Consider the following 27900-nt stretch of genomic DNA (forward strand, 5'->3'; position numbering starts at 1 on the left):
CTGAGAAGCAGCGGGGCTTCGTGGAACGAGCCTGGGCTTGGGAGTCACAGGATGTGGATTCTAATCCCGGCTCTGCCACTTGTTTGCTGTGTGACCTTGTATCTATCCCAGCTCTTAGAACTGTGCTTGGGACATACTAAATGCTTAACAAATACCATGATTATTATTATTATTATTATTATTCTGCTCCCCTTGGTCATCCTCCCTGGGCTTCAACTCTGCAATCACCCAAGCCCCCAGCCTCTGTCCCTGTCCCACCCAAAGGGAAAGACATTAGTTCCCATTGGATTCCTCCACTTAATAATAATTTTGGTACTTGTTAAGTGCCTACTATGTGCCAAGAACTATTCTAAGCACTGGAGTAGATACAGTGTAATCAGGTCGTCCCACGTGGGGCTCACAGTCTTAATCCCCTTTTTACGGACGAAGTAACTGAGGCACAGGGAAGTGAAGGGACTTGCCCTAGGTCAAACAGCAGACAAGTGGTGCAGCCAGGATTAGAACCCATGTCCTCTGACTCCCACTTGGAGTAAGCTCCTTGAGGACAGGGAATGTGTCTACTAATTCGACTATATTACACTCTCCCAAGTGCTCAGTAGAGTGCTCTGCACAAAGTAAGCACTCAATAATACCACTGATTGATTGATTGATGGAATTCCTAGGTTGATCTGCCTCGACACCCTCTTCCCACCAAGTTCAACCCCACCTATTCTGTCTGTTCAGCCCTTCCTGGAGAATTTCTGTTTCTCCTGAAATAATAATGGCAATAAAAATAATAATAATCTAAGCCCTGGGGTCAATATAGCACAACCAGATCACAGTCCTTCTCCCCGTCTAAGAGGGAAGGAAAAAGAGGATTTGATCTTGATTTGAAAGATGGAGAAACTGAGGCCCAGAGCTGTTAAGCAAGAACCTAGGTCTCCTGAGCCCCAACCCTGTACACTTCCCACTAGGTCATGCTGCTTCTAAAATCACTGTCATGGATGAGAGATGTGTCAAAAGAGAGGATCGTGCTGCTTGCAACTGATTTCAGTAGGAGGTCGATGGTCAGAAGGGGTGGGTAGCCAGCTGGTGTCATAAGCTGTTTTCTCTCTGGGACCACCTCTCTCTCTCCCCCCCCCCCCCCATTCTCCCTCTCCCCTCTCTCTCCTGCTGTCCCCCTCTCCTCTCCCTCCCAATCTCTCCTGCTCTCCCCTCTTTCTCCCCCAGGGTTCTGTGACACAGTGTCTCTGCCTTCCTTTCTATATCCGCCCCACCTCCTTCTCCCTCCCCTTCCCTTCTCCTCCTGTATTTCTCCCACAGTCTTCTCCTTCTCCACACTCCCATGTCCCAGTCCCCTTCTCCTTCCCCTCCCTCCTTTCTACCCCTCCTCTTCTCCCCCTTCCTCTCCTCCTTCCTCCTCCATCTCCCTCCTCTTTGCTCCCCCTTTTCCCCCCTTCCGTCCCTCCCCCCGGTCTCTGGAAGCTCAGAGATTGGCCTCGGCCTGCCCTGCTGACCCAAGGGAGGCGCTGGACCGGTCATCAGCTCTCCCTCCTCCCTGGAAATCCCCTCTCGGGCGCCTGGGTCCCTTCCCTTTCCCTCCGACGGTCCCCTTTGACGAGAGCGAGAAGTGGAAAGCTTTTATTCCCAAGTTCCGCCACGCGCCCCGGGGTCCCCGGCGTCCCCGGCGTCCAGTGGGCTATCTTTTGGCCGCCTCGGAAGGTTCAGGGACCATGGACAGCACCGGCCCCCGGCCGCAGCTGGACGCCGCCGCCTTCCTCCACATCTGGAAGCGCTTCGACGCCGACGGTCAGTGTCCGGGTCGGGGCCGGAGACGAAACGGTCAGCGTGGGAGGGAGGAGGACTTGGGGAGGGGATGGAAAGGGTCGGCCAGTCCATCCTATCTGTGGAGACTCTACTGTGCGCAGAGCGCTGTGCTAAGCGCTTGGGAGAGCACATCGACGATACATTCCCTGCCCACATGGAGCTTGGGAGAGGGAAATGGAGCGGGGCCATCGGGAGGGAAGAGAAAGGATGGGGAAAGGGAAAAGGCCGGCGATGAATAGTCTTGATTGACTGATTGATCGAGGGGGCAGAGGAGGAAGGAGCGGGGACCGGTTCTCCCTCAATAAAAAGCTCAGAATCGGTTGCGCGCGCTGCCGGGCCAGGGCGGTCGATGGACGGAGTCGCTTTTTGGCATTCGGGAAGGCGGAAGTACTGCGTGGCAAGATAACTGCGGTGTTCGTTAAGGGCTCACTCCGGGCCACGCACTGTACTAGGTCCTGGGCCAGGTACAGGATGATAAGATTGGACACGATCCCTGACTCACGTGAGGTTCACAGTCTAAGAGGGCAGGAGAATGGGTATTGAATACCCATTTTGTAGATGAGGAAACTGAGGCCCCAATTACTTAGGTGGCTTGTCCAAAGTCACAGAGCGGGCAATTGACAGAACCAGGACTAGAACCCAGATCCTCCGACTCCTGACGCTCTGATCCTTCTACCGATCCCGGCTCCGCCACTTGTCTTCTGTGTGACTCCGGGCGAGTCACTCGACTTCTCCGTGCCTCAACTGTCTCATCTGTAAAATGGGGATTAAGACTGCGAGCACCACGTGGAGCAACCCGATGACCTTATATCTACCCCAGCGCTTAGAACAGTGCTTGGCACATAGTAAGCGCTTAACAGATACGGTCATTATCATTATCGTTACTAGACCATGCCGCTTCTCACGATTTGGAATCACCAGCTGTACTTGCTGGCCCTGTATTAAATCCCTCAGTCCATCGAAAGGCAAATTATCTCCAGGGACTGAGCTGGCCGGTGGGGATTGGGGGCGGGAGACTGGAGAAAGGAGGAAGAGTTTTCTGCTGGACCTCAGTCTCCCAAAACAGTGCTGGGCACATAGTAGGCGCTTAACAAATACCATCTTCATTATTATTATTATTATTATTATTAACTGAATGATAAATCCAAACCTGACCTCAGCTGGGTAACAGAGAGGACTCCAAACCGCCTTGTCTCGTCTTGGAAGGAAATGATCCGAGTCCACGCTGCCGGGTCCAAAGAAATTAACCTCCCTGCTCTGTGTCTCTTGTGTTTAGACAATGGTTACATAGAAGGCAAAGAGCTCGATGCTTTCTTCCACCACCTGCTGAAGAAGCTGTGCCCTACTGTAAGTACCTCCTGCCAGTCACTGCCCGGGCACCGCCAGACGGGATCTGCCCGGCCCCGCCGTCTCCGGCTGTTTGTGTTGATTCATCCTGCCCGTCGTGCTTCCTTCCTTCCTTCCTTTCTCCCTCGGTGACATGTTATCCGGGATTTTTGATTTCTCCTAGCAACGAAGTGGAGCTTAAGCAGGTTTCATATCAGGTGCAGTAGGGCCAGGAAATATCGCGGTTGTTGGCTCTGAGCCCAACATCTGTTGGCCGCTTGAAGGTCAGAACTGTGACCGGTCAGCCCTGGTTTCGCCGGGCAACCTGATTTAACGCTGCAGATGGACAAGCAGCCTGGCTGAGTGGAAACAGCCTGGGTTTGGGAGTCGGGGGTCAGGGGTTCGAATCCCTGCTCTGCCACTTGGCAGCCGTGTGACTCTGGGCAAGTCACCTCACTTCTCTGGGCCTCAGTTACCTCATCTGTAACATGGGGATTAAGACTGTGAGCCTCATGTGGGACAACCTGATTACCCTGTATCTCCTCCAGCGCTTAGAACAGTGCTCTGCACATAGTAAGCGCTTAACAAATACCAACATCATTATTATTATTATTATTATACTTCTGAAGGTTTAGTGGGAAGGCTAGCCCTGCCTGGGACCAGAGATTCTTCGGGATGCCGGAAATTTGCCTTCTGAAGCGGCACCATTGATAGGCAAACTCAAATGGGTTTTCGTCTGCGTGGAGGAGGTCCGTTTAGGTTTCTACTGCCTCCTCCAAGAGGTCTTCCCTGCCTAAACCCTTCTTGCCTCTTCTCCTTCTCCCTTCTGCGTCACCCTGACTTGCTTCCTTTGTTCTTCCCCCAACCTGACCCCACGGCACTCATGTCATTTATTTATTTATGTTAATGTCTGTCTCCCCATCTAGACTGTGCGTTCCTTGTGGGCAGAGAATGTGCTTTTTGTTATATTGTACTCTCCCAAGCACTTAGTACAGTGCTCTGCACACAGTAAGCGCTCAATAAACACGACCGACTGACTGACCCTTCCAGCGTGGCCCACCTTACGTGAGCTGTTTCACTTCTCCGGGCTTCGGTTACCTCCTCTAAAAAAGGGGGTAAGGCTGCAAACCCCATGTGGGACTGGGTCCAAATTAATTACCTTGTGTCTACCCCAGCGCTTAGAATAATGCCTGGCACACAGTAAGCGCTTGCTTAACAAATACCATTAAAAAACAAGCAAACTGAGATGAATTTTGCCAATATTTAAAGCAATTCCTTGCTGGGAGGACTCTTCGAGAGGCACAGTAGGTCGTTCAGACCACTGGGGGGATGCCCGGGCCATGCATCGTGTAAAGTCCGGCCGACTGACCGGTGGTCCGAAGTCCTGATGTCCACCTAGGGGTCTGCCCCACTCAAGGGACTTAGTTCTCTCCCAGGGCCTGACGCTTCACTCTGGTAGAGTGTTGGCCCTTTTCCCTCCCTCCTTCATTTTGCTCCATAAATCCCCAACACAACAACTGTCATCCAGCCACCCTGTCCTAGGGAAGGAGTGCGGCCCAGTTCAGAGGTCAGGAGGCTGCGAGACGGTAAACAGGGGGTCTAATCCCAATTTGGCCAACTGCCTGTCGCGTGACCCTAGATAAGTCATTTCACCCCTCTGGGCCGTTGTCAGGTTGGACACCGTCCCCGTCCCCGTTCGCAGGTTCAGTCCTTCGTTTTACGCATGAGGTACTGAAGCACAGAGAAGTGAAGTGAAGGTCACACAGCAGACATATGGAAGAAGCAGTATTAGAATCCAGATCCTTCTGACTCCCAGGCCCGAGCACTATCCCCTAGGCCATCCTGCCTCCTCTCTTGTGAAATGGGATCAGATACATGCTCTCCCTCCCTCTTAGGCTGTAAGCCCCAGGTGGAAAAGGACTCTGTCCAATCTGATTCCAACACCCAGTCGAGAGGATCTGGGTTCGAATGTTCGCTCCGCCACTAGTCTGCTGTGTGACCTGGGGTACGTCACTTCACTTCTCTGTGCCTCCTTTACCTCGTCTGGAAAATGGGGTTAAAGATCGTGAGCCCCGTGTGGGATAGGGATTGCGTCCAACCCAAATACCTTGTATCCATCCTTGCATTCGGTACGGTGCCTGGCACATAGTAAGCGCTTAACAAATACCATGATCATCATTATTATCATTATGTGCTGATTCAAAGCAGCTGGGGTCACTATTACCACAGAAGCCAGAATTTCCCCGGGCTGGAAGGAACTCAGACGTTTTAAGGGGCCCTGACCTTTTTGGCAGGAGGTCAGAGAACCACAGAACAATCAGTTCTGCACATTCCTGAGAGGGAGTGGAATGAGTCACTGGAAAGGCAGCTGCTCAATGAAAACGCCCCTTTTATTATTTTCTTTTTGTTTTGGTTTTTTTTTTTCCTTTCGCTTGGTTTGAAGCGCAAACAGAAAACTTCGCCACTCGGCACTTTTCACTCTGATGGTTTTCTAGCCCGGGGAGCTGACGCGGTTCTGCTCCTTGGCCCCCCGCCATTCCGCGCGGAAGGGGGTCACCGTTCAGAGCCCCAGAGCCCCAGCACCCCCAGAGGGTGACCCTTCGCCCGACTCCCACAGCCTGGGAGTCAGCTGAAGCACCCCTCTGCGTCGGTCAGTTGAGAACGTACTGTGTGCAGAGCGCTGTACTGAGCACTGGGGAGAGGGCACTATAGCAGACCCATTCCCTGCCCGCAGTGAGCTTAGTTCTGTGGGGCTGGGAGGGGGGGATGAATAAAGGGAGCAGGTCAGGGTGACGCAGAAGGGAGTGGGAGAAAAGGCAAAGGGGGCTCAGTCGGGGAAGGCCTCTTGGAGGAGGTGGGCTTCAATGAGGCTTCGAAGGGTGTGAGGGAAGTAACTGTCTGTCAGATGTGACGCGGGCCAGAGGTTGGCGAGGAGATAGACGAGATCTCACCCTTTCTAAGGTGAGAATGCTGCCGCGGTGACCTTCCCCCTCTCTGCTCCCCCTCCTCCTCCTCCTCCTCCACCATCCTCCTTGGGCCCAGAGCATGTCAAAAGGGACAGCGACGAGGGGAGTGTCCGCCGGCCATGGCAGCCCGTTGGCTGTCCATCCCAGCGCTTAAGGCCCAGTGTGGAATCAGAGTCTGTCGTCCCTTTTAAGGCCCGAGAGAAATGGTCACCTAAAGAATGGCCCTGTGCTGCTTAGCCACACGTTTTTCGGTCATCCAACCTCTCTTAAAGGCCCCGGCCAACGTCCTGGGAGTTTGGCAAACTATAAGCTCATTGGAGGCAGGGAAGGTGTCTGTTCATTTATTGTATTATGCCTCCCAAGTGCCCGGTACAGTGCTCTGCGCCCGGTAAGCGGTCAATAATTAGGATTGAATGGATGAACGAATGATTGCTTACAGGAGTGGCTCCAGTGGCTCCTCCCCAGCCTCATTAATAATGGTAGTATTTGTTAAGCGCTTACTATGTGCAAAGCACTGTTCGAAGCGCTGGGGGGATACAAGGCGATCAGGTTGTCCCACGTGGGGCTCACAGTTTTAATCCCCATTTTACAGATGAGGTCACTGAGGCACAGAGAAGTGAAGTGACTTGCCCAAAGTCACACAGCTGACAAGCGGGGGAGCTGGGATAGCTGCCCAGGCTCAAGGGGAACCAGGCAGAGGGGTCGGGGCCAGGTCCGGTCCGGGCCCGGGAGCGAGGCTGCTGATCTGTCCGCCTCCTGCACGTTTCGTACGTCAGAGAGGGGCTGCAACAGGGAGTTGCCCTGTTCCTTCCCTTTCTCCTCCTTCTCCTCCTCCTCCTCCTCCTCCTCCTCCTCCTCCACCGATTAGCTTCTCTGGAGTGTAATTACTATTTGTTCGTTCCTCTCGCTGTCTTGTCAGCTGCCTTGTCCCCTTCCCTCAGGAGGGCACTGGCTTATTGTGTGCGTGATTGCGAACACTCACGTATGTGCGTGCGGAGGCAGTGCAGCCCAGTGGAAAGAGCACGGGACGGGAGATGGAAGATTCCGGTTTGGCCCCATCTCCACCACGGGGCCTCGGTTTCCTCATCTGTCACTGGGGTTTATGATGTCCCCCTCTCTGCCTGCATCACAGGGCTGTTGGGAAGATGGACTGAATTCACTTTGGGGGAAAGTTTTTGGGAAAGTGAAAGTGTTGGCTCTCTAGACAGACTGTTTAGATAAAACTAATAATAAAAAATCGTGGTATTGTCTAAACACTGACTCTGTACACAGCACTGGGGTAGATACAGGATAAACAAATCCAGGCACAGTCCCTGTCCCACACACATCTCCCAGTCTAATAATAAGCATGGTATTTGTTAAGGGCTTACTTTGTGCCAAACACGGTAATAATCTCTGAGGTGGCTATAATCAATCTAAGTAGGAAGGAGATCAGCTATCGAATCTCAAATTCCCAGAAAGAGACCTGCTGTCTCTGGGGTGCCTCTATCCATCCACCCAGTCACCCATCCATCCATCCATCCATCTGTCCATCTGTCCACTCACCCCTCCTCAAATCTTCTTTCGGGCTTCTGGACAGTGGAAACCAGCAAGGCCTACTGGGAAGAACACAGGTCTGGGAGTCAGGAGGCATAAATTCTGATCCCAGCTCTTCCACTGGCCTGCTGTGTGCCCTTGGACAAGTCACTTAACCTCTCTGGGCCCTCTGGGCCTGTTTCCTCACCTATAAAATGGGAATAAGATCCCTACTCTTCTTCCCTCTGACTTGGACTTTAAGCCCTGTGAGGGACAGGGACGGTGTCTGATCTGAATATCTTGTACCTTCCCCAGTGCTTAGCACATAGTGAGCACTTAATGTATGTCATAATTATGATTATTAAACCCATATCACTCTTGCTATTGTAGGATGAGGAAGCAGGAGAAAAGCTTCAGAAGATAAAAGACCAGTTCATGGCCACCTACGATGTGTCTGCTGATGGACGTTTGCAAATTCAAGAAGTACCTTGAATATTATTATTATTATTATTATCTGCCTCACTCATCCTTTGATGGGTTCTATGAATGAAGGGAAGCACCCGGAGTTCAGTTATGGGAGAGGGGAATACCACCCCTTTCCCTGAATCCCTCACATTTCCAAGTATATACTTCCTTCCTGGGAGAAAAAAATAGTTTTCCCAGGACATTTTAAACAACCAGGTTGGAAAGTTGTAGGTCCTCACATGCCCAGAGGCAGGGGGATGGCCCAGATGACCTCATGAGGTCCCAGGACCCTGTGATTCTAAGGAATTGTGTCCTGGGGGGGGGGTCAACCCCTTTTCCGCTCCTTGTATCGAGTCCGAATAAATGGGAAAAAAAGCTGAAGGTGAGGGTTGGATTTTTCATGTTTTATCGAATTTTATCCCAATTTCTAGGCCCTGTTTCAGGCTCTTGGGTTCATCCCAAAAGACTCTGGAGTAGGCGTCTGTCCCTGAAGATCCCCAGAGGTCTATTCCCTTGCCCTTTTCCATCTCTCTTCTGCCAGCTTCCCTCTCCCCGGCCCGGCCCGGACAGGAACCGCGCCAACAGGAGCAGCTCCCGCCGGAAGGGAAATGGGCCAAGAACTTCTCCCCAGTTGGAAGCTCTCACTGCCTCCCGTTCTCCGCCTCCACGCCGAGGCTCCACCTGTGTGAATCCCACCTGCAGCGGCCCTTGCCACTCTCCCCCTCCCCACCCTGACCTTCCACCCCCACCCCACAACTTCTCCACCCCCACCATTTTCAGAGATACGCATTCTTGAAACAGCCAAATTCAGTGTAACTTAAACCTTATTTTGCCCGTTAAAAAGATAAAACCCAACAGTTACCCCCAAATAATGAGGGAGTAACACCCGCCCTCCCCCCCCCGCAAAATCCATCCACTCCCTGACTCTAGGGCTCAGGAGTCAAACGGGCCTTGGGTGTCTGTGTTCCCTCCAGCTTGCCAACATGGTCCTGCCGGAAGATGAGAACTTTCTCCTGCTCTTTCGCCGGGAAACACCCTTGGACAACAGCGTGGAGTTCATGCAGGTGGGGGTCTTCCCCGTCCCGTCCCGGCCCCGGCCCCCAAACCCCCATCATCTCGGTACTTTCCGCTCCCGACCTCAGGAGGAAGTGCCGTCTGATGGTTTGCACCTGAGATGTTCCCCTCGCGGGAGATCCGGGTTCCAGTCCCTGCTCTGCCCCGGCCTACCGTGTGGCCTCGGGCCAGCCACTTAACCTCTCCGAGTCTGTTTCCTTAACTTTAAAATGGGGGATGGAGAAAGAGAGGGGTTGGAATGCAGGGATCTCCAGGGGTTCGGGCTTAACGTGTTTTATCCCAGTGATTCCTGGGTGTCAAAGGGCAGGGATCAACCATCTGAGTTCTCTCGCCCGGGTCTAACTGCCCACCAGGGCAGTGGGGAGGACTCGTGGCAAGACAGGAATGGTGGGAGAAAGAGGTGCCACGGGCTAGAGGCACCACGGGGCAGAGGAGTGCCACGGGTGGGCATGATAGGGCACGGGCCTGAGAGTCAGAAGATCACGGGTTCTAATCCCGGCTCCACCACTTATCTGCTTTGTGGCCTTGGACAAGTCACTTCACTCTTCTGCGCCTCAGTTACCTCATCTGGAAAATGTGGATTAAGACTGTGAGCTCTGTGCGGGGCAGGGACTGTGTCCAACCCGATTTGCTTTGGTGGCCCAGCGCTTAGTACAGTGCCTGGCACACGGTAAGCATTTAACAAATACCATTATTATCATTACCGTGTTTCAGATTTGGCGTAAATACGACGCCGACAGCAGTGGATTCATCTCGGCCACTGAGCTCCGGGTGAGTTTTGGAGGAGTGGTCCCTGCCCCCCTCGTGCTGCTGACGGGGTCCGAGCGGGGGGAAAGAAACGTGCCTCTTCTAGGTCCGTACTTCCCCAAAGCTTAGTACAGTGTATCACATGCAGTCGTTGCTCAGTAAATGCCATTACTGGTTCTAGTTCTGCAGAGTGACCTCAGAAAGTCATTTCACCTCTCTGGGCCTCCGCTTCCTCATGCGTAAACTGGGAATGATGATGATAATAACAGTAATAATGGTTATTATGTTATTTGTTAAGTGCTTACTGTGTGTCAGTGTACTGTGCTGGGGGTAGATATAAGTTAATCAGGTTGGACACTGTCTCCGTCTCACGTGGGGCTCGCAGTCTCAGTAGAAGGGGGAACAGGGATTGACTCCCCATTTTGCAGATGAGGAAACAGGGGCACAGAGAAGTTAAGTGACTTGGCCCAAGGTCACCCAGCAAGCAGAACAGAGTCCTGGGCACCTACTGGTCCAGAGCACTGTCCTGGGTCCGGAGAACTGCAGTACGATACTATCTGGTGCAGAGCACTGTCTTAAGGACTTGGGAGAGTTCAATAGAGAGAAAATCAAGAAATCCATAGTATTTATCGAGCACTTACTAAGTGCAGAGCACTGTACTAAGCATGGGGGGCGGGGGAATACGATACAATAGAGTTGGCAGACATGTTCCCTGCCCACGTCGAGCCTACAGGCTAGTGGATAAAAGATAATTCCTAGTCTAGAGGAGCTTCCAGACAAAATGGGGAAGGAGACATGGGATAAATTACTGGTGGGAGGAAAAGAGGAGCGGAGAGATGGTCTTGCAAGTGCTTACTCCTCACCTCGCTCCTTAGCGGCCACGTTCAAAGACCTCACCGGGTGTGGAGATTTAGGTCATGAGACGTGCAGCCGGGTCTCTTTATCCCAGAGTGCTCCCCTTGGCCTCCCGGTCTCTCTCTCTCTCTCTCCTTGGCCTCATCCTCGAGCCTCCTTCTCAGCTGGAGTCCCGTCTGGCACATCTAGATTTCCTCTCGGAAGCCTCAGCTATCTCATCTGTAAAATGGGGATTAAGACTCTGAGCCCCTCGTGGGACAACCTGATTGCCTTGTATCCACCCCAGCGCTTAAAACAGTGCTTGGCACCTAGTGAGACCTTACCAAATACCATCATTATTATTTCTGGCCGCCTTGGTCTCCTGGGACGGTCGAGCCATCGTCGGCGTGGTCCTTGGGAGGGGCGGGGACGCTGATCAGGCGCTGCGCTGGGCCCAACTCCGGGCTTCCGGGCCCAGGGGGACTGACGGTCTTCGTTGGGGTGGCAGGACTTCCTGCGCGATCTCCTCCTGAAGCACAAGAAGGCCATTTCAGCGGCCAAGCTGGAGAACTACACGGACACGATGGTAAGCGTCGCCCTGGACCCCCAGTTGGGCACCGGAGGGAGGGTTGATCCCCGGGAGACGTGGGCAGACCCTCCCCGGCTGGGCCCGCCTCACCCAGTTCTAGCATTTCCCCTCCGAAGGCCAAGCGATCGACCCAGCCTCTCTGCCCCCTGCCTTCTCTCTGCCCTTGAAGTCCTGAGGAAGGGGATTCGGTGAGCCCCCGGCCCGCGGCTCTCCCCGGGGCCGGCCCATGCCAGGAAAAAGCGGGAAGGGAGGGGGCAGACTATCCTCTCTGGTCGAGAGGACCCGACGCTGGTCTGGAATGAGAGCGAGGGGACGGGACTTTTAACCGGGTGAGAAGAGAGAACGAGACTTAATCAGGCCACCCGGATCCCCAGAGCTTAGCTGCGTGGCTTAGCGGCAGGAGCCCGGGCTTGGGAATCAGAGGACGTGGGTTCTAATCCATCTTCCGCCACTCGTCTGCTGTGCGACCCTGGGCGATTCGCTTCTCTGGGCCTCAGTGACCTCATTAAAATGGGGATTGAGCCGTGGGACAAACTGCTTACCTTGTATCTACCCCAGAGCTTAGAACAGTGATTGGCACGCAGTGAGCGCTTAACAAATACCAACATTATTATAACGTTATAACACCGTCATTATTATTATCGCAAAGGACACGGGAAATGATGGGGCCGAACAAGGTCACCCCTCAGCGGAAGAGAAAATTCTCCTCCAAGCATCCAAGGGACAGGCATGGGGGTCCCCTGCGGTCCCGGGGAGATGGACCGAACGCCCTCGGGGGTCTCTCGGGGTCGGAGGAGGCTGTTGGCCGGGACCCCCAGGTGGCTCATGAGTAAACAGGGATGGGAAAGACTCCCCGTGGAGCTCGATCAGGAAGCTACAAAGAGGCTATTGTGCCACTCGATGGAAAGGTAAACACAAAGGAGGAAGAGCAGTCATTATTGCGCGTGGGCGTCCAAAAAGAGGGGGTATCCATTGGCGTGCTGGAATACCCCGAGGGGATCCAAGTTCTCCACAGCCAGGAGCGGGTGGAGAGAAAAGTCCAGCTAGCCAAGGAGCCTTCGCTGTGGAGCGGGGCCCCCAAATCAGTGGTATTTATTGAGCTCTTACCGCCTACAGAGCACTGTACTAAGCACTAGGAGAGTTCAATAGAGCAAGTAGACCCGATACCTGCTTCAGGTCAGTCAGTCGGCCGTATTTACTGCGCGTTTACTGAGTGCAGAGCACTGTACTAAGTGCTCGGGAGAGTACAACGCCACAATAAACAGCACAGTAGCCTAGTGCATAGAGGCCTGGCCTGGGCGTCCGAAGGATCTGGGTTCTAATTCTGATTCTGCCACTTGTCCGCTGTGTGACTTCACTACACTTTTCTATGCCTCAATTTCTTCATCTGGAAAATGGGGATTAAGGATGTGAGCCCCCCGTGGGACAGGGACTGGGTCCAACCCCATTTCCTTGTATCCACCCCAGGGCTTAGTACAGTGCCTGGAACATAGTAAGTGTTTCACAAATAGCACAGTTATTGAAGCAGTGTGGTTTAGTGGCAAGAGCATGGGCTTGGGAGTCAGAGGACGTGGGATCTAATCCCAGCTCCGCCACTTGTCTGCTGTGTGACCTCGGGCAAGTCACTTCACTTCTCTGTGCCTCAGTTTTCTCCTCTGTAAAAGGGGGCTTAAGATGGTGAGCCCCACGTGGGACAACCTGATGACCTTGTATCTACCCCAGCGCTTGGAACGGTGTTTGGCATATAGTAAGCATTTAAAAATACTGTCATCATTTTAATTTTTGTATATTCCCTGCCCACAACTCCATGAAACATAGTACCAGTCTGCTTCCTCCTCGCCGCACAGGGTTTCACAATTTAAGGGTAAGGGACTCTAAGCTTCTTGAGGTCAGGGGTCAGGGAGGTCAGGGACCAACTACCTTATATTATACATACTCAAGTATCTCGTACAGTGCTCCGCACAAAGTGGAAGCTCAATTAATACGATTGATGAATGGACAACAGGTATTTAATCACCGTTTTACAGATGAGGAACCTCAGGCAAATAGAAGTGAAATGACTTGCTCAAGGCCACTTAAGCAGGCTAGCGTCGGGCCGGGATTAGAACCTAGGTCTCCTGACTCCGAGGCCCACGCCCTTAGCACTGGTCCACACTGCTTTTCAAATTCATTGCGATGGGAAGCTCCTTGCCAAAGACCTCGCCTGAGGACAGGCGTGTGAAGGCCAAGATGAAGAGGGAGGGTCTGAACAAACTTGAAATCCCCTTCCTCGAGTGGCTCCCACGATGGAGGCGGAAGGAGGAGAGCTGAACTGCGGAGGGAGGAAATGTGCGTTCCCCTTCATCCCAAGAGCTGAGAGTGTGTGCCAGGTTCTGTTCCCATTTCACAGAGGAAGAAACCGAGGCAGGGAAGGTAACCGTGAAAGGCGTCAAGGTTGGACTCGAAACTAACCCAAGACGTAGATGTCAGAGAGGACTTTCCAAACCTTCTCTCCGCCCAGAGCTCCCGTGGTGAATTTTGAGTTTGTGTCTGCCTTCTCCGTTTCACAGCTGGGCTGGTGATGGGAACTCGCTCTGCTTTCTCTTTTTCACTCCCAACGGGGGTCCGTGGTGCTTATTTACACCGCTTTTTGCTCTCAGATTGGAACGGACTGCTCCCTCCCAAAGGGCCTGAAGCCTCTCTTGCTTACTCTCCCGGACCCCGGGCTATTGGCCTGGAGCAACCGTGCGCAGCAGCCGGACCCCGATGATACCACAGGGTCAGCCCTCGGAAGGCAGCCCCTCACTCGTTCCCCAGAGGCCTGGGTGCTGCAGGGGGCAGGGGATGTCGGGGAGACCGGTCTTGGAAAGGCAATCATCCTTCGTCATCCGCCTGGCCCCATTCCTCCACCTCCCAGAAAAGTCCCTCTCATATTTGGGCCCCAACAGAGCTTCCGGAAGGGAGGGCGGGGAACAACACTGGGTTCAGGCCCAGTGCCGAGGAGGAAGCCGCAACAGGGTCATCGGCCCTGGGCAGCAGGCAGCCAAATCCCAGAGGTGAAGGGAAGGTCTCCCTCGTCGACGGGGCCGAGCATCCATTTTATGCTATGGGCTCGGCCCCGGCCGGGCCGGACACGGGGATCTGGAATCTGAGGGTGGCTGGATCGGGGGGAGGCCTCAACGTCGGTCACAGCACTGCTCCGCTTCTTTCCCCCTTCTTCTCCTCTTCAGATGAAGATTTTTGACAAGAACAAAGATGGCCGGCTGGATCTCAATGACTTGGCCAGGTCGGTAGCCCAAAACCATTCAGGGGGCCCGGGAGTCCAGCCCTCTCCCTGCCCCTTTCCCACCGGCCCCCACTGCCTCATGGCTAGAACCTCCCACCCCCCGCAACCCCCGTCAATCCCAGAGCGATAGCATCTTCATCCCCGAGGTACTGGGGTCCCTCCGCTCCAGCTTCAGGGACTCCTCAACGGTGTCGCCACGGCAGGTGGTGGAGAGGATTCTGGGGAGATGGATGGAAGTAGCACCTCATGACCTGGACCTCTTCCAAAGGGACTTGCTAGAGCGGAGCTCCAGCCCTCATTAGCAGCCACCCTCATTAGCAGCCATTAATACTGTTACTATATTTGATTTTTTTTCTTTGGCTTAGAACGCAAACCATCCTCGTTTATGGAGATATCTGAAGGGCAACCCTCGTCTTAGACGACTAATTCTTTCCATTTTTCATCCTTTTGGTTGAGCCTCGAGTGCCTGGGTCCGGAGAAGGGGGATCCCCCTCCCTCACTCCTTCTGAGGAGTGGACCCTGCCCTCCAGGACAACCGTGAATTTGCCGGGGGAGGCAAACTAATGAGATTGCCGTTTGGGTTTCTCCCATCTAGGATTCTGGCTCTTCAGGAAAACTTCCTGCTCCAGTTTCAGATGGATGTAAGTCACCAAGTTTCTCTCCTTGGATCCCCGCTTATCTGCCTGGTTGCTGGACCTGCCGGGGTTGGGAAGGGATGGGTTGGTGGGGGAGACAGGAAAAGAGAGCCTGGTTTGGGATTCTGCTTTTTATATAAAGCCTTCTCCAGGGAAACCCCCAGTGCTCTTTCCAGCTCTCTCCAACGTACCGGGCTGCTGACGGTTCGGGGTTTTCATGGTCAAGTCCATCAAGCAGGAGTGTTTATCCACATGACACAGCAGCAAAGTATGGCCACAATGTGGTAATAACAATAATTATTATTATTATTATGGTACTTGTTAAGCACTTAGCATGTGCCAAGGACTGTTCTAAGCATTAGGGAAGATACAAGGTAATCAGACTGGACACAGTCCCCGTCCCACAGAGGGCTCACACTCTATAATCCCCATTTTACAGATGAAGTAACTGAGGCACAGAAAAATAAAGTGACTTAACCAAGGTCAAACAGCAGACATGGTGGGGTGGAGCTGGGTTTAGAACCCAGGTCCTTCTGACTTGCGGGCCCATGGAGGAGCAATGTGGCTTAATGGAAAGAGCACGGGCTTGGGAGTCAGAGGTCGTGGGTTCTAATCCTGCCTCGGCCACTGATCAGCTGTGTGACTTTGGGCAGGTCTCATAAGTTCTCTGTGCCTCAGTTACCTCATCTGTAAAATGGGAATGAAGACTGTGAGCCCCACGTGGGAAGACCTGATTACCTTGTATCTATCCCAGAGCTTAGAACAGTCCTTGACACATAGTAAGCGTTTAACAGATACCACCATTGTTAGTATTATTATTAGTCCCTTTCCCACATGGGGCTCAGAGTCTTAATCCCCATTTTACAGATGAGGTAACTGAGGCACAGAGAAGTGATTTGCCCAAGGTGACGAGGCAGATGAGTTGCAGAGCTGGGATCAGAATTCAGTTCCTCCTGACATCCAGGCCCGTGCTCTATCCACTGGGACACACTGCTTCTCTGGAGTTCTTTCTCGATAGCATTTACTAGGGCCTACCGTGTGCCGTGTACCCCTCTGTAGTATTTACCGAGCGCCTGCTGCATATAGAGCCCCGAGTTATGTCTGTTGCCCTGCTACCTTTTTTCTTCCACCTGCAGGCCTGTACCACAGAAGAGCGCAAGAGGGACTTTGAGAAAATCTTTGCCCACTATGACGTCGTAAGCCTTCTGCCATTTGGGTTTCGGTTCCAGTCCTTGACCTCCGTCTGGCCGCTGGCACAGCTTCGTCCGGGAGTCGAGGGGCAGTGAGCCGTCCGTTTTCAATAATCAATCGTATCTACTGTGCCCTTTACTGTGGGCATCCATGGGAGATAGGGGCCTAGTCCACGCTCTGTGCCAAGACGGGGGGTAGAAACAGAGGAATCAAGTTGGGTACGATCCCGGCCCTTCACGGGACTCCTATCTAAATGGTAAGGAGGGCAGATATCATCCAAATGCTCAGTATAGTGCTCTGCAGGCAATAAGCACTCAATAAATACGATTGAATGAATGAATCAATCAATGAATCCCCATTGTACGGATTTGAAAACCGAAGCCCGGTGACATAAAGCGACTTGTTTAAGGTCACCCAGAGGGCCGCTGGAAGAGTGGGGATTAGAACCAAGGTCTTGTGACCCACATGCCCGTGCTCTTTCCGCTAGACCGCACTGCCCCCCCCCCCCCACTTAGTTTTACTTATTTAAAGAAAGTTAGGCATAAGGGGGGGAGAAAAGAATAAGGATCAGCTGGCCACGGTCCAGAAGCATTTATCTTCAACCGTCCAAAGTGGCGCCTGAGGAGATGGCTCCTGGTCACGACGGCACAGCCGTTATGCCATGTTACTCTGCTCTCATCGCTCACGTCCTCCCGCCGACGTGGCCCTTCGGCTCCAGAGACAAACAGGTCACAGCAACAGTGGAGGGGAGGGGGACTAGGATGGGGCAAGTCGAGACGGAGGGGTCAGAAGCCACCCGGAAACCAAGATCGCCACGGGCCATTTGGGGTGACTTCTTCACGGTGGGGTCACTGCTGTGAGACACCGGGCGGAGACTAGAGATTTCCAGTTCCGCTGTGGCAACGTGATTCGCGGGTTGTGCGGAGGGCGGCCAGGCCAGGAGGTGGTGAGCTTTGGCCCGGAGGTGAACGGGTGCGGCAGGATGACTGAGGCCGAGGAAGACCCCGGGGAGGGTCCCTAGAGGGGGTGAAAGGGAGGGGACTGCTCGGTGTCGGAGAGATTCAGAGGGTGTGTGGGCATCGGAAAAGGCAGGAGCCACGGTGGTCCCTCCTCCGGGAGATGCGGAGAGTGGCCATTCCCAATCCCGTTGGGCGAGTAGGGAGGACGAGTGGATGGCAGAGTCAGGAACCTCTGAGCCGGTTCAGGTGAGCTGAGGTTCCCCACCTCCAGGCCCCTAATGCCCCTTTGCTCTCATCCTTCGGTTCTGTAAACCAAACCAGAGCAAAAATGGGCCCCCCGCCCTCAACTTGCCTAGCAACACCACCTTGATGCCAGACCCGAGTGTGAGATAACCTTTCGAGGGGCTGCGGATGAAAATAAAGTCCGTCCAGCCATCCCGGGGCTAGGCTCACAGGGCCCGGCCTCACGGCCCACGAGACAGCGCTGACAGCCAGGCTCCCTGGCCCGCTTCCCGCCGCCCGCTTTATCCCTGGAATTGGGGGGCGCCGGAAGCGGCGGTGCGGGCGAGGGGCCCTGGGTCTGTCAGCTGGACTAGGAGGGGGTCCCCGTCGGCCTCCTGCATCCCGAGGCCATTGTGTCTTTCAGAGCCAGACCGGGGCACTGGAGGGACCGGAAGTGGATGGCTTTGTCAAGGACATGATGGAGCTTGTCAAGGTAGGGATGCAAGCATTAAATCCCCATTTTGCAGATGGGAACAGAGAAGTTTAGTGACTCGGTCAAGGACCCAAAGCAGACAAGTCAAGAGACCCAGACTCCCTGGGTTATGCTCTTTCCATTAGGCCACATTCCCTCCTTCCCAAAGTAGCTCCCGTCAGCCCTAGGCTGAGAGCTGCTTTGGTGTGAGACCTCTCAGCCTCCTTGTTCTTGGGCCTCATTGAGGTTTCTGAGTCTCAGGGGGACTCGTCTTGTTCGGCGAGAAAACTCCCCTCTCCCCTCTCTTCCTGCCACCGTCGACGTGGAAGCCATCCAAAGGGTTGGCCTACCCTCCCTCTTCAGTCCGGCCTCTCTGACATCCAAACCATCCACTCCTCCTTCCTGTTTCTGAGCCTCCGGGCTGAAGACGTTGCCCTGGTAACCAAGCCCCCAAAAAGGTCCCCGTCTGGGGAGAGTCCAGCCTCCCCAAAGCAAACCCTTTAATTTGCTAATTCAACTTTCGGCAAAGTTCTTCTTCCCCTTTTGTTTTCCAAACGGCAATCTCCCCAGAAATCTCCCTGGAAATCCCCCCCCAGGGGAATCTGTTCCCAGCCAGACGGAATCCTTAACCCCCAAGTGTCCAATCCCCTGCTCCTTGTGCTCGGCGGCTTCTTTTTGGCTCAGGCAGAAGAGGCAGAGCCTCCTGAAAATCCTTCTGGGAAATTCCGGGGAGCAGAATTTCCCCTCCTAGAAGGATACGCAGGAAGTAGTCTACACCCTCCTCACCCTGGATCTGTTCCAGCCTTTCTCCCAAGGGTCCAGTTTCTTAGGGGGCTTCTTCAATCAATCAACCAATGGAATTTATTAAGTGCCCAGCGAGACCAAGACGCTCTACTAAGCACTCGTGGGGACCAGTGTAAAACAGAAGCGAAATACGTTCCCCTGCCCTCGGAGAGTACGCAATATAGTGGCAGAGACAATTATTGTTATTATCGTTATCATTCTACTTGTTAAATGCTTACTATGTGTCAAACCCCGTACTGAGTGCTGGGGTAGATACAAGTTAATCAGGTCCCAGACCGTTTCTGTCCCACATGGGGCCTTCAGCCTAAGAACAAGTATTGAATCCCCATTTTGCAGATGAGGAAACTGAAGGCCAGAGATGTAACTTGCCCAGGATCCCCCAGCAGGCAAGTGACGGAGCCGGGATCAGAACCCGGGTCCTCTGACTCCCAGACCCATGCTCCTTCCACTGGTCCACGCTACCTCTCTTCCCCTCCTCCGCCTGGCCCCGCATCCTGCCGTAGTTCAGAGGTTTGAGGACACCGTGGATCTGACTGGTTTCCCTCATCGTGTCTCTTCTGTCGCCCTCAGCCCAGCATCAGTGGCGTAGACCTGGATAAGTTTCGGGAGATTCTGCTGCGCCACTGCGATGTCAACAAAGATGGGAAGATCCAAAAGACGGAACTGGCTCTCTGCCTGGGGTTAAAAGTCGCCCCTTAGGCGTCAGCCCGGGGTTGGCGTGGGTGCCGGTGTCGGTGAGGGTGACGGAAGGGGTTTGGGTTTGAGTGTGGCTGTGGATGATGGTGTTGGAGGTGACGCGGGTGAGAGAATGGGTGTCGGTCCAGGCGCCGGTGTGGAAGCCGGTGCGGGTGCCCGTGTTTGTGATGCTGTCGGCGGTATCGGCGTCGGTGATGGGGCCGGTGTCGGCGTGGGCATCAGGAGGGAATCAGTGTTGGCGACGGCTTCTGTGTGGGTGTCAGTGTGGGTGATGGTTTCGGGGTTGGCGATGGTGTGGGAGGGGGTAGGAATGTCGGTGCTGATATCGGCACGGGGGCCCGTGGGGGCACACCGGCGTGGGTGCCCGTTCGGACCAGAGAGCTTTATCATTCCCGTGTGCTCCTGCTCGTAGAAACGTGTCCGCTAAGCCTAGCTATCGTGTGAGCTTCCGGGTGAATGCGCTCGGGCAAAGGAGGGGTACGGGCAGGAGCCGGGTCTGCCCGATCTCCTGCTTCCTCAGAACCCCTCGCCCCGGCTCCCGCCACCACCTCCCCGCCCTCCCCTCACCCCGGGGAGGCCAGTACGGCGCCTTGGAGGGTGGCAGTTTCATAGCTGGTCTTGGGGGAGAGATCCTAGCCCGGTCGTACTTGTGATGTCGCCTTTTGCTGTCTCCAGTGGGGGTCCTGACCCCCGGGTGTCCCCACCAGGTGGTCCCAGTGCCCGGGTGTTTCTGCCAGATGCCCCTATCCGGTGTCCCCATTGGGTGTATTTGGGCAATCTGTCCTATTTAGTGCGTGCCCTTGCATGTGTGCGAGTAGGAAAGTACGGTGCCAAGTGGATGCTTGTCGGTGTCAAAATAAACCCTCGAATTGGAAGAGAGAGAGGTGTGGTTCCTGGGGTTGGGTCCCAGAGGGGGGTGAGGCGATGGCAGGAGGCGGCGGGGGGGGGAAGGCCGCAGGCCCCGGGAAGGGCGGGGTAACGTTGGTCGATGGGGAATCTTGGCCACTGGTCCCTCGGGCCACAGAGTTCATCTCCACACTAGGGGGTCTGTCCCGGCCTGGGGCGGCCGGGCCCTGGGGCATCCCCTCCACCCGGGTGGCACCCGCCTGGCAGAGCACACGGGGAGCCCAGCCGGGGTCCTGGCTCTTGGAGGGCAGGAAAGAGACAGAGAAAGGAATGATGAGAAAGGAAAGACGCAGGGAAGAGGAAGTTAAAGAGGGAAAAGGGGAGAGGCGGGTTTAGGACTTCGTCTAACCTGGCAGGATCTGATTGCTCCAAGCATCCTTTCCCATCTAGTTTAAACACAGTAGGGTGGGGGGGTTGGAGCTCCTTTCCGCCTCTGTCCCTCCCTCCCAGGCCTCATCTAGCTTACGGATTCATTTCAAGCGGATGGGACAGTGAAGTCACAGCCCAAAAAGTAGGTGAGAAAGCCCAGCCTGCCCGCCCCAAGGCTGAGGTGGGGCTCCCTGGGGTGACCGGCTCTCCGTGAGCGTTGATATTGCCGTTGCTATTGTGTTTGCTAAGTGCTGACTCTGTGACAAGCACTGTGCAGGGGTAGATACAAAATCATCCTATGGGATACCCGGTGGATCCCTCACGGGCAGGGATGGCTCCTACCAACTCTGTTGTACCTTCCCAAGTGCTTCATACAGTGCTCTGCGCCCACCGAGTGCTCAGTAAGTACCCTGGCTTGCTTGCTCGACCGATAGGGAACGGGGATCTCATCCCGACTGGAAAGAGCTGAGGCTACAACCTGGCTCTTCCGACTCCCGGTCCGGCTCTTCCGGGACCGAGACCTCCAGCTGACCCCGGCCGAAGGCTTCTGTCCGACGGCCCGGGTGCCTTCTAAGAATCCTCCGGTCCGAAAACGGGAAAGGCTGGAGAGTCTCTCTTGGATCAGAATGGACAGGTACCATTTTGCTCTCCGGGATTGGGAATACAGTTCACCGGAGCGGTGATCCGTAAGCTGCGGGTGGTGTAATTTAGAGAACGTGTGGAGGGGGGCGGGCGGGGGTGCAAGCGGGTGCACCTCCGGACCCTCCATCCCCATGAGTGCACTTGGGTGTTGCGGGGGGAGTGTGCATGTGTGTTCCCGCACCGTGAGACCCGCATATTTCCACAGACACAGCTGGGTTGTTAGGAATCGAGGGCAATTACTCCACCCCGCTCACGAAATGATAGTAATCGACGGGCTCAAGTTAATGTCGCCGATGATGCCGGCTGTAATTGGGGATCAGCTAAGATCGGGTGTTTTTTGGTGGCAGCTGGATTACTCAGCACCGCCTGCCACCAGATCAGGCGAAGTGCGAACCGTCAGGGCTGGTTTCATCCAGAAGAGCTGTCAGAGAGAGGGATCCTCTGACCGGCACCCCCCGAAGTCCACTCCCGGGGTGACTGGGGGCTTGGCGCGAGCCAACGGCAGCTCCAGATGACCTTCCGCAGGTGTTTGATTTCTCCCCCCGGCCTTCTGAATTGAAACGGGGCTGGGAGGGTCCCGCTCCTGCCACCTCCCTCGTCTGCTCTCTTCCCACGAGGCCCCGGAGCCCTGCCCCAGGCCCAAGACCGTCTAGGTTCAGTTGAGATTTTCCTCCAGGGAGCAGTTCAATGAGGGCAGATTCTGAGACTCGGCCCGGCCCGGCCCGACGGTCCACCCGGCCCAGGACTCGGTCTCTGACAGGGGCACCGGGGAGCTTGGAGGAACTGGATGCTGGTTGCCCTCCTGGACAACCGTCCTCATGGGACTGTCCCCCCCGATGACCCAGCGTGGACCAACCGACGTCCCTGACTCTCACTCTCCCCCAGTGACTCAGCTCAGACCACCCCACACCCCTGACTCCCCCACCTCCATCCCTTTCCAACCGGGAAATTGACTCGGCTGCCCCCTTGCACCTCGACCGCCGGCTCCGGAGACCCGGGCCCTTCATCGTCTGCCGCGTCACGGCCAGTTATCACCACCCCCAAATCTGGGAGCCCCTCGAGGTCGGGCCGTTAATCCTACTTCCGTCTGACCCCAACCACCTTGTACATCACCCTGGACTCAGCGGGTGTCCAGCACAGTGCCCTTAACACAATGGGTGTCCAGTTCGGTGCCCTCACGGTGGGCATCCGGGACAATTTCCCTCCTACCATGAGCACCCGATGCCTCACCCTGCACACAGCAAGCCGTGACCAGCACTAAGCGGGTGCCCAAGACAGTGCCCTGAGTACTGTGGGCATCCAATAAAGAGAAGCGGTATGACCCGGTGGCTTGAACACGGGCCTGGGAGTCAGAAAGTCATGGCTTCTCTTCCCGGCTCTGTCACTTGTCTGCTGTGCGACACTGGGCAAGGCACTTCACTTCCCTGTGCCTCAGTTACCCCATCTGTAAAATAGGGATTGAGACCGTGACTCCGCATGGGGCAGGGACTGTGTCCGACCCGATTTACTTGTCCCCGGCCCAGTGCTTAGAACCGGCACGTGGTAAGCTCTTAACGGATACCGTAATTATTATTATTATTGTTATTTTTATCGTGCCCTGCACAGAGCAGATATTCAGCCAATGCTGGCTTTTTGACATTCTCTCCTTCTTCCTCTGAAAGGAGCCGATGTCTTTTTCCAGCAACTGCATCTGCGGTTCCTTAGCAACGCTTCCTCCCAGCTTCAGTGGATGAGATTTGGCCGCCCCGCCCACCCCTCTCCTCCCTCCACCACCCCGCCCAGTTCTGCCTCTAATAAGTGACCTTATCTCTTTTTGGAGTCTCCTCCTGAGACAAGCTCCACTGCTTCTCTGGGGTCAGAGCCAGCCCTACAGGCCTGGTCTTGGGCCCAGTTAACGAGCAGAACCCCTGGCCGTCGCCAAGGAGATGGCATTTATTTGGGTCCACGGGTTCCGCGTCCACCCCATCCGTCCGAACGGATGCCGGGAAGCCCCGCTCCGGCCAGAGACGGCCGCCCCCTCCGCCTCCATCCGACCTTTCTCGGCCCGGCCGGACCGGGTAATCGCGTCTGGACTCTCCCGGAGGCTTGTGGGGTATTTGATTATTATTTCCTGGAAGCAATTAGCCTCGGAAACAATTACCTGTCCGCCTTGGCCACGCTGAGCTCCTCATCCGGCAGCGGAAGGGAGACTGGCGAAACCCCTCACTCTTCCAGGTCCCTCCCCCTCCCCGGCCCCGTCCGGCCAGATTCCCACTGATCCATCCATTTCCCTCGATCCCACTCGGTCCCCAAAAGAGAGTTATCCCGCCTCGCTGAGCGAGGAGCTGTTTCCGAAGGAAATATTCTTTTTCCTTCAAAGCATCCGGGCTCGGGGTGTGGGCAGCTGCAGTCAGGGTGGTGTGCCTGGAGTGGGGAAGGACCACTTCAGACAAGACCCCAACCCACCCGGACTATCAGCTTCTGGACTCTCCTCCAGCCCTCTCCCTCTTCTCTGTCTGCTCTCTCCTCCCACCGCTCCCCAGCTTGCACTCTTTGCTCCTCTCAAACTCACCTTCTCACTTTGCCTCACTCTTGACCCTCCCTTCTCCCCCCCCGAACCTGCCAACCCTCCCACCTCAGCTCAACAAACCAAAGTCCTTCTCTCCTTCAAGACCTCCCAAATAAGCGTCACCTCCAGGAGGCCTTCCCTGAGTGACTCCCACACACACCTCCTTGGTCAGGTCACTGCTCAGCCACTTCCTCCAGGAGGCCTCCCCTGACTGATCCCACTTCCCTGGTGCTGTCACCCCTCGGCCGCCGCCTCTAGACCGGAACCGTGGGCAGGGATCGTCTCTATCTGTTGCCGGATTGTCCATTCCAAGCGCTTAGCAGAGTGCTCCGCACACAGTAAGCGCTCACTAAATACCATTGAATGAATGAATGAATGAATGAATGAATGAATGAACCGCGGCTTAATCGATGGAGCCCAGGCCTGGGAGTCAGAAGGAGCTGGGTTCTAATCCCAGCTCCGCCAGTGTGTCTCCTGGGTGTCCTCAGGCAAGTCACTTGATTCCTCTGGGCCTCAGTTACCTTATCTGTCAAATGGGGATGAAGACTGTGAGCCCCACGTGGGACGACCTGGTTCCCTTGTATCCACCCCAGTGCTTGGCACATAGTAAGCACTTAACAAATGCTATAGTAATTTTATTATTATCTGTAAAAAAGGGGTTAAGAATGTAGGCCCCGTGTGGGGCGGGGACCGTGTCCAACCCGATTAACTTGTATCTACCCCAGCGCTTAGAACAGCGCTTGGCACATACTAAGCGCTTAACATGTACCATTATTATTATTATAGCTCTTGAGAGAGGACAGCTGAGGAAGGACGTGAATCGGGATCTGATCTGCGCAGCTATTTCTAGAAATTCATTTTCTTCAGAGTCCCTGTGGAGCTGGAGACGTGATGACAACGGGGGCATCTGTCAAACGCTTACTGTGTGCCGAGCACCGTTCTAAGCGCCGGGGTGGATACCAGGTAATCAGGTCGGCCCACGTGGGGCTCACAGTCCTTCATCCCCATTTTACAGATGAGGGTACCGAGGCACAGAGAAGTCAAGTGACTTGCCCAAAGTCGCACAGCTCTGGGGATTAGAACCCACGACCTCCGACTCCCAAACCCTTCCTCTTTCCCCTATGCCACGCTGCTTCTAGGGTCTCGCGGCGACGCCCTGTGCCGACCGCTCGGCACAGTGCCCTGCACCCAGTAAGCGCTCAGTAAATGGCGCTGAAGGATCGATTACCCGGAGGGAGGGTGGTGACTGACTCCCCAGACTTTGATGGGACTCCTGCCGCCCTGGAATTTCCCCGTTTTCCCACCCTTGGAATTTCCGCCCGGCCTCTCTGCCTCCCCTGCTCCCTCAATTATCTTTCTCTCTTCCCCCAACCGTGTCCCCGCCCAGATGCCTCCGGCCCCCTCTCTCCTCGTCTCTCTCCGTCTTTCTCTCTCCCTTTATGTCTCTCTGCCTTCATCTCCCTCCCCTTTTCCCCCATCTGCACCCCTCTCCCTCCCTCCCCCAGCTCGCACTCGCAGAAAAATTAGCAATGGTTGGATTGTGCCGCCCCCTACGGGCAGGACCGAGCTTTGCAGCTTCCCATCCGTCCATCCCCCTGCCTCCGAGCCCTGACCCTGCGGGACCAGGCCCCTTTCCGGACGACTGACCCCGGGGGGGGGGCGGGTCAGCGGACCCGGCCACATTCACCCATTCCTTCATTCAAACCTATTTACTGAGCGCTTCCTGGGCGCAGAGCACTGGGCTAAACCCTTGGGAAAGTGCAATACAACAAGACATCGGGATATTCCCAGCCCACGACGAGCTCATCACGGGAAGCAGGACGGTGTCGGGGATAGAGCCCGGGCCTGGCGGTCAGAGGGCGTGGGTTCTAATCCTGACTCTGCCCCTTGTCTGCTGGGTGGCCTTAGGCGAGTCCCTTCACTTCTCTGGGCCTCGGTGACCCCCTCTGTAAAATGGGGCAGCGTGGCGTAGCGGAAAGAGCCCGGACCTGGGACTCAGAGGGCGGGAGTTCTAATCCCGGCTCCGCCGCCTGTCAGCTGTGTGACTTTGGGTGAGTCACTTCACTTCTCTGGGCCTCAGTCGCCTCCTCTGTAAAACGGGGATTAAGACCGTGAGCCCTCTGCGAGACAGGGATTGTATCCAACAGGTTTGCTCGTGTACCCCAGTGCTTAGTAGCGAAGCAGCAGCGTGGCTCAGTGGAAAGAGCACGGGCTTTGGAGTCAGGGCTCATGAGTTCGAATCCCAGCTCTGCCACTTGTCGGCTGTGTGACTGTGGGCGAGTCACTTCACTTCTCTGTGCCTCAGTCCCCTCATCTGTAAAATGGGGATTAAGACCGTGAGCCCCACGTGGGACAACCTGATTCCCCTATGTCTACCCCAGTGCTTAGAACAGTGCTCGGCACATAGTAAGCGCTTAACAAATACCAACATTATTATTATTATTCATTCATTCATTCAATAGTATTTATTGAGCGCTTACTATGTGCAGAGCACTGTACTAAGCGCTTGGGATGAACAAGTCGGCAACAGATAGAGACAATTATTATTATTATTATTAGTAGTACGGCGTCTGGCACATAGTAAGCCCTTAATAATAATAATAATGATAATAATAATGTTGGTATTCGTTGAGCGCTTACTATGACTCCCCGGCCGGGGGTCTTGCCACCGAGCCACGCTGCTTCTCAAATGTCCCATTTATTATTATTCTTTCGACGCCACATCCTCCCTGCCACCCCAGTTTAGTGGAACCGTGGAGCTCCCGATGCAGAATGCGGGGAGGGAGGGGGGCCCAGATTCCCCTGAGGGGTTTGTCCGACTGTCTGTCTGTCTGCCTGTCTGTCTGCCGGTGGTGTTGCCCTGTTGGCGCTCCGGGGGTTGGGGAGAAGCTGGCAGCACTGTTCAGCTCTGCCCCATTGGCCCCTGTTATCCGCAGCCCCCTGCTCCGCTCGGGTGACTTCCCAGACCCCCTGGCTCCATGGACTCCTTGCATCCAGCTCCTTAGGGCCAGAGAATGTGCCTATTAAGCAGTGAGGCTCAGTGGTTAGAGCCCCCCCGCCCCCCGGGCCTGGGTGTCAGATGGCCCTGGGTTCTAATCCCGGCTCCACCGCTCGTCTGCTGCGTGACCTCGGGCGAGACGCTTCACTCCTGGGGGCCTCCGTTCCCTCATCTGGAGAACGGGAACCCCCCCCCCCCCGTGGGACGAGGACCGCGTCCGACCTGCGTGCTTATGTCCACCTCAGCGCTCGGTGCGGTGTCTAGCACACGGTAAGTGCTTAACAGGTACCGCAGTTATTATTATTACTACTAATAGTAACCTCCATTATGAGGCTGAGGTCACTGAGGCCGAGAGAAGTTAGGTGACTCGCCCAAGGTCACGTAGCAGACAGGTGGGGGAGTCAGGATTAGAACCCAGGACCTTCTGACTCCCTGGCCGGTGTCCTCTCATTCATTCCATTGTATTTATTGAGCGCTTACCGCATACAAAGCACCGTGCTAAGCGCTTGGGAGAGGACAGTGGAACAACTCCAGGCTGCTTCTCCAAGTAGGAGGGAGACCGGGGATCTGATCCCCCATTTTACTGAGGAGAAAACCGAGGCCCAGAGGGGTGGAATGACTTGCCCGAGGTCACACGGCAGGCAAGTGGCGGAGCCGGGATCAGAATCCCGGTCTCCTCACCTACACCCGGAGCTAATAATAATGTCGGTATCTGTTAAGCGCTTACTATGTGCAGAGCGCTGGTCTAAGCGCTGGGGGAGATACGGGGTCATCGGGTCGTCCCACGTGGGGTCACAGTCTTCATCCCCATTTGAGGGAACTGGGGCCCAGAGAAGTGAAGTGACCTGCCCACGGTCACCCAGCTGAGAAG

The 27900-nt window shown here is 55.1% G+C and overlaps 1 protein-coding gene across 2 annotated transcripts; it reads left to right on the forward strand.

The window, feature by feature from the left end:
- The first annotated feature begins 1391 nt into the window (after positions 1 to 1391).
- Positions 1392 to 20445, forward strand: SCGN (secretagogin, EF-hand calcium binding protein). 2 transcript variants are annotated; one of them, XM_001517029.4, is made up of 11 exons: positions 1392 to 1788; positions 3083 to 3153; positions 8004 to 8096; positions 9053 to 9142; positions 9867 to 9923; positions 11242 to 11319; positions 14532 to 14587; positions 15183 to 15228; positions 16359 to 16418; positions 18019 to 18087; positions 19441 to 20445. In XM_001517029.4, exons 1-11 carry the CDS (start codon positions 1713 to 1715, stop codon positions 19567 to 19569), a joined length of 825 nt encoding a protein of 274 aa, XP_001517079.2. In that variant the 5' UTR covers positions 1392 to 1712; the 3' UTR covers positions 19570 to 20445. The 2 variants fall into 2 exon arrangements, with proteins under 2 accessions (XP_001517079.2, XP_039766515.1); XM_039910581.1 differs by lacking the exon at positions 9867 to 9923.
- The last annotated feature ends 7455 nt before the right edge of the window (positions 20446 to 27900 follow it).

The sequence above is a fragment of the Ornithorhynchus anatinus genome, chromosome X2, assembly GCF_004115215.2.
Source record: "Ornithorhynchus anatinus isolate Pmale09 chromosome X2, mOrnAna1.pri.v4, whole genome shotgun sequence".
Lineage (NCBI taxonomy): Eukaryota > Metazoa > Chordata > Mammalia > Monotremata > Ornithorhynchidae > Ornithorhynchus > Ornithorhynchus anatinus.

Bases quoted from the DNA above. Each gene is read 5' to 3' on its own strand.
- SCGN (XM_001517029.4), top strand. From the start codon at position 1,713: ATGGACAGCACCGGCCCCCGGCCGCAGCTGGACGCCGCCGCCTTCCTC. The intron at 8,097-9,052 runs GTACCTTGAATA...TGTTCCCTCCAG, and splicing joins GACGTTTGCAAATTCAAGAA to CTTGCCAACATGGTCCTGCC. The intron at 14,588-15,182 runs GTCGGTAGCCCA...TCTCCCATCTAG, and splicing joins GATCTCAATGACTTGGCCAG to GATTCTGGCTCTTCAGGAAA.